Source organism: Colobus angolensis, unplaced genomic scaffold (genome assembly GCF_000951035.1).
Source record: "Colobus angolensis palliatus isolate OR3802 unplaced genomic scaffold, Cang.pa_1.0 Scaffold61, whole genome shotgun sequence".
Lineage (NCBI taxonomy): Eukaryota > Metazoa > Chordata > Mammalia > Primates > Cercopithecidae > Colobus > Colobus angolensis.
In genome coordinates, this window is record NW_012119710.1 from 6,393,365 (window position 1) to 6,398,511 (window position 5,147).

The window sequence follows — 5,147 nt, forward strand, 5'->3', positions numbered from 1 at the left end:
TAACTATCAAATGGGTACAATGGCGCACAAAGGGTTACGTTGAGGATTAACGGAGATGAGCAATTTCCAAAAAGTTCATTCCTTTAAAAACTGCGGAGCACATTTTGTGTACATGCTGTTTTTATTGTTACTCATGAAGACGTGGGGGAAGCTTTGGTTGTGTAAAGCTGACAACTGCACCCAAGCTTCCCCGTTCACCCCACCTACCAGGGGATTTGGGCTAAATTCCTGGCGTGGCTCACAAAGAAAACCAAGCGGTCAATCCCATCCCGTCCCATCCTGATTTACAGGAACTCACACCAGCGATCAATCTTCCTTAATTTGTAACTGGGCAGTGTCCTGGGCCAGCCAATAGCTAAGACTGCGCTCCCCCCGCACCCCACCCTTCCTGACCCTGGGGGACTCTCCTCAGTCTGCACTGGAGCCGCCTGGTCACCAGGAGTTTGGAGTAGGTTTGGTGCTGGGCAGGGGTGGGCAGTAGGGTGGAAAGCATGGAGTGAAGAGGTCTAGGGAGGGGGGTCTCCTCACCCCCGCCTTCCGGCCTGCCTTGATCTCGGGGGTTTCCATAGGCTTGCTTCCACCTGGGATTTCTGCCTCCTCCTACCCCAGCCCCTCCCGCCTCAGGCCTGTTGTGCTCAGCCCCCCAGGACCTCCCCTCCCCCACGCCTCTGGCCTCATTGTTTGGTTAAAGCAGGACCCCCCCGCCCCCGACCTCCCCTCCGACTGAACAGATGGACGGAGACCCGGGCCCACGGGGAGAGGAAGGGCCAGCCGGTGCCGGGAAAGGGAAGCGGTTTGGGGAAAACAAAACAGAGGGAGGAGCCAGGGAGGAGGTGGCCCCAGGAGGGAGGAGGAGGGAATTCGCTAAGAGGGACTGGGGCCTGGGACGGAATGGGGGCGGGCCCCTGGCGGGGTGGGGGCCCCTGGGCTCCCAGGCTTGGAGCTGGCTCGGATACTGGCTGGCTCCACAGGTCCGCTGACGTCGCCGCCCAGATGGCCTCCAGGCTGACCCTGCTGACCCTCCTGCTGCTGGCTGGGGTATGTGGTCCCTTGTGGGATGGGGGACGGGGGTGGAGACGGGAACGGGGGATGGTGCGGGGTGCGGGCGGTGGCTGAGGATTAACCCTTCAGGCCCCGGAGAATGAGGAGAGCTCCTCTTGGGATCAGCGAGTGTGATCCTTGCTCACGCACTCGTAGGTGGTGGAAAGAGCTCAGGACTCAGACAGATGCAAGTTCTAATCTTGGCGGGCCATGTAGGAGCTGCGCTGCGTGGTCCTGAGGAAGTCACTTTTCCCAGCCTACTCCTCCTGATTTATAAAATGTTGAATAAACAGATCCCACCCTGTCCACTAAACAGGCTTGGCAGGAGGACCACATAGGGCAAGGAGATGGGAAGCATTTTGTGATATCAAAGCAAGAGTTTGCTGTAGAAAAGAGCTGTGGAGAGGAGAGGTTTGGCTGCTGTGACCGGCGGTGGTCCCAGGCTAGGGCCTGTGAAGATAGGGAAGAATGGTAGCAAACATACCTGGGTCTGGGTGGGGGTCAATAGCAGTGAGAGGTCCCAGTGGTCTGGGAGGTCGTGGACTAGAAAAAAGGCTAAGAAGTGTGGGATCCCAGGAGAAAGGTAGGTAGGGGTGTGTGTATGTGCGTGTGTGCCCGCACGAGTTGGCGTGACATACTCAGCAGATGATGTAGTTATGAGCAGGGAGTTTGGAATCAGAGACCTTGTTTTGACCTGTAGCTGTTTCTCCCATTTCTGTGAGACCCTGGACTAGTTAATACGTGTCAGCATCAGTTTCTCTACCTGTGAAATGGGGCTAATGCATGGTTTCTCAGTGGAGGATCTGTTGACACTGGGGCTGGATAATTCATTGCTGAGGGGCTACCCTGTGCATCTTAGGGTGTTTTGCAGTATCTCTAGCCTGTATGCACTAGATTGTGGTAACATCTTCCCTGCTGTCTCCCTATGACAACCAAAACTGTCTCTAGACTTTGCTAAATATTCCCTGGGAGTCAAAATTGTTTCAGAGCCGCTGGCCTATACTATTTATTGCTCCCTCCCTTCCTGCCTCCCTTCTTCCCTCCTTCCCTTTCTTTGTTCCCTTCCTAATGTGTATTGTTTTTCCACCCCCACTAATGGGCTGCAACCCATAGTTTGAAAATTTACTGTTCTAAATCCAGGAGCACAAGTTCAAATGTCTGTACTAGCCAAGCCAGTGAGTCAAACAGGTAGATATTTACAGGAAATTGCAAGAACATAGATAAATGGCAATTAACAGTCAATTTCACTGTTTGGAAAACAACTTCCTACAGGGCAGTAATTGGTCAGAGATTACAGAGTCCCTGACTATCCCTCATCTTCTGCAGAGCACATTCCTGTGCATCCCCACCCTCACCCTATATCTCCCCTTCTCTGAGGAAATAGTGGTGGTGGTTCCAAGACAGGTTCCTCATCCGTCACACTGTCAGAAATTACTGTCTTGTACAGGACATTTTCCACATCCACACCTTCTCTAACTGCTTTCAGTATTTTAGAGGACTGTGCCTCGTAGTAAGAAAAAAATGAAACTCAGTTTCTTGAACCACAGGATAGAGCCTCCTCAAATCCAAATGCTACCAGCTCCAGCTCCTGGGATCCAGAGAGTTTGCAAGAGGGAAGCGAAGGGAAGATCGCAGTGCCAGATAACTCCAAGATGCTATTCATTGAATCTATCCTGGAGGCTTCCAGCTTGCCAACAACCAACTCAACAACCAATTCAACCACCAAAATAACAGCTAATACCACTGATGAACCCACCACCCAACCCACCATCCAACCCATCCAACCAACTACCCAGCTCCCCACAGATTCTCCTACTCAGCCCACTACTGGTCCCTTCTGCCCAGGACCTGTTACTCTCTGCTCTGACTTGGAGAGTCATTCAACAGAGGCCATGTTGGGGGACGCTTTGGTAGATTTCTCCCTGAAGCTCTACCACGCCTTCTCAGCAATGAAGAAGGCAGAGACCAACATGGCCTTTTCCCCATTCAGCATTGCCAGCCTCCTCACCCAGGTCCTGCTTGGTAAGACCCTGACTGCATTCTCTCCAGGTCATTTGTTGGACACTCCCATAAGGGTCACCAACCTAGACACTTACAAAGCCATGTCTCTGGGAAGAAGCTGTAAAAATGGGCTATACATTGGGGGTATAGAGGGAAGTATCTTTTCATTCTTGAACATTCTATCATTTAACAATGATTTAATAGGCAAACCTATTGCTTGTAAAACCCTGTGACTATACAAGAACATATAAAACAAGGTCGCAGCCACTAACCATGTTTCATGGCAAGGAGAGGTGATAAGAAAGATGAAATCAGGCACAGTGGCTCACGCCTGTAATCCTAGCACTTTGGAAGGCCAAGGCAGGTGGATAGCCTGAGGTCAGGAGTTCAAGACCAGCCTGGCCAACATGATGAAACCCTGTCTCTACTAAAAATACAAAAATTATCCAGGAGTGGTGGTGCATGCTGTAATCCCAGCTACTTGGGCAGCTGAGGCAGGAGAATTGCTTGAACGTAGGAGGCAGAGGTTGCAGTGAGCCGAGACCAAACCACTGCACTCCAGTCTGGGTAACAGAGTGAGACTCTCTAAAAAAAAAAAAAATCATCAGAGATAGACCTAGAGTAGATGTGGTTAGTACTGCATTCTAGCTCTGTGACCTTGGGCAATTCACTTTAACCTCTCTGAGCCTTGAGTCCTCTTGTGTAAAATAGTGATGATGCTATCTACCTCAAAAGATTAATAACCAGAAAGCTGAGCTGGGTGCGGTGGCTCACACCTGTAATCCTAGCACTTTGGTAGGCTGAGGTGGGCGGATCATGAGCTCAGGAGTTCGAGACCAGCCTGACTAACATGGTGAAACCCCGTCTCTACTAAAAATACAAAAAAATTAGCCAGGTGTTGTGGCGGACACCTGTAACCCCAGCTACTTGGGAGGCTGAGGCAGGAGAATCGCTTGAACCCAAGAGGTGGAGGTTGCAGTGAGCCAAAATCACACCACTGCAGTCCAGCCTGGGAAGACTGAGCGAGACTCTGTCTCAAAAAAAAAAAAAAAAAAGGAAGCAGATAGCCTAGCGTCTGACTTAGTGGGAGGTCAAAAAAGTATAAATCCTCTGCCATCCTGAGGGATTACCGTCAAGTCCCATTGGGTAATTACCCTAGGAAATGAACAAACAAATTACTACAAGCAGTGGGGAGAGAGCTATTACTCCCCGGAGAGAATTCTAAAAAGGCTACAGAATCTTTCTTGGCTGGGCACGGTGACTCACACCTGTAAATCCGGCACTTTGGGAGGCCAAGGCAGGAGTTCGAGACCAGCCTGGCCAACATGTTGAAATCCCATCTCTACTAAAAATACAAAAATTAGCCAGACATGGTGGCGCGTGCCTATTGTCCCAGTTACTTGGGAGGCAGAGGCGGGAGGATTGCTTGAACCTGGAGATTCAAGTGAGCTGAGATTGCACCACTGCATTCCAGCCTGGGCAACAGAGCAAGACTGTCTCAAAAAAAAAAAAAGAGAGAGAGAGAGAACACTTTCAGCTCAGATGATCTGTGACCCCTCCGAAGCAGGGAATACCCTCCATTCCAGCCTGGTTCCCAACCCTCATTCCCAAGGAAGGTCCCCCGACTCATCCTGCAAGTATCTTTCATCTCTGCCCTTTGTTGCAGGGGCTGGGGAGAACACCAAAACAAACCTGGAAAGCGTCCTCTCCTACCCCAAGGACTTCACCTGTGTCCACCAGGCTCTGAAGGGCTTCATGACCAAAGGTGTCACCTCAGTCTCTCAGATCTTCCACAGCCCAGGTGAGTGCCCAGGAAGGGGCAGTGTCTGCAGAGGAGGGTCCTGAGAGGACTCTGAAGGGGAACCCAGCACTGGGAAAAGAAAGGACAGAGGGAATGTTGAAGCTACAGTATCAGGGATGGACTGCGGAGCAAGTGAAGACCTTGGCAGGAGCATCAGGTCACTGCAGGAACTGGATTGTTCTTCTAGTGAGACCTTAGGCAAGTCTCTGGCATTCATCAACTGCTTTAGAATAAAAATAACCAGGCAGGTATGGTGGCTCACGTCTGTAATGCTAACACTTTGGGAGGCCAAGGCCTTTAAGAC

The 5,147-nt window shown here is 51.0% G+C and overlaps 1 protein-coding gene across 4 annotated transcripts in view; it reads left to right on the plus strand.

Moving 5' to 3' along the window:
- Window positions 1-239: 239 nt before the first annotated feature.
- The window catches only part of SERPING1 (serpin peptidase inhibitor, clade G (C1 inhibitor), member 1), a 20,908-nt gene continuing 16,000 nt past the window's right edge, over window positions 240-5,147 (plus strand). Inside the window, exons 1-4 of one of the 4 annotated variants that reach the window (XM_011963418.1) lie at window positions 240-448; window positions 972-1,038; window positions 2,589-3,063; window positions 4,709-4,843. In XM_011963418.1, coding sequence (XP_011818808.1) covers window positions 994-1,038; window positions 2,589-3,063; window positions 4,709-4,843 — 655 coding nt within the window. In that variant the 5' untranslated portion in view covers window positions 240-448; window positions 972-993. Of the gene's footprint in view, window positions 449-731; window positions 1,039-2,573; window positions 3,064-4,708; window positions 4,844-5,147 lie in introns of all 4 variants that reach the window. The other 3 variants (XM_011963416.1, XM_011963417.1, XM_011963419.1) reach the window with 3 other exon arrangements.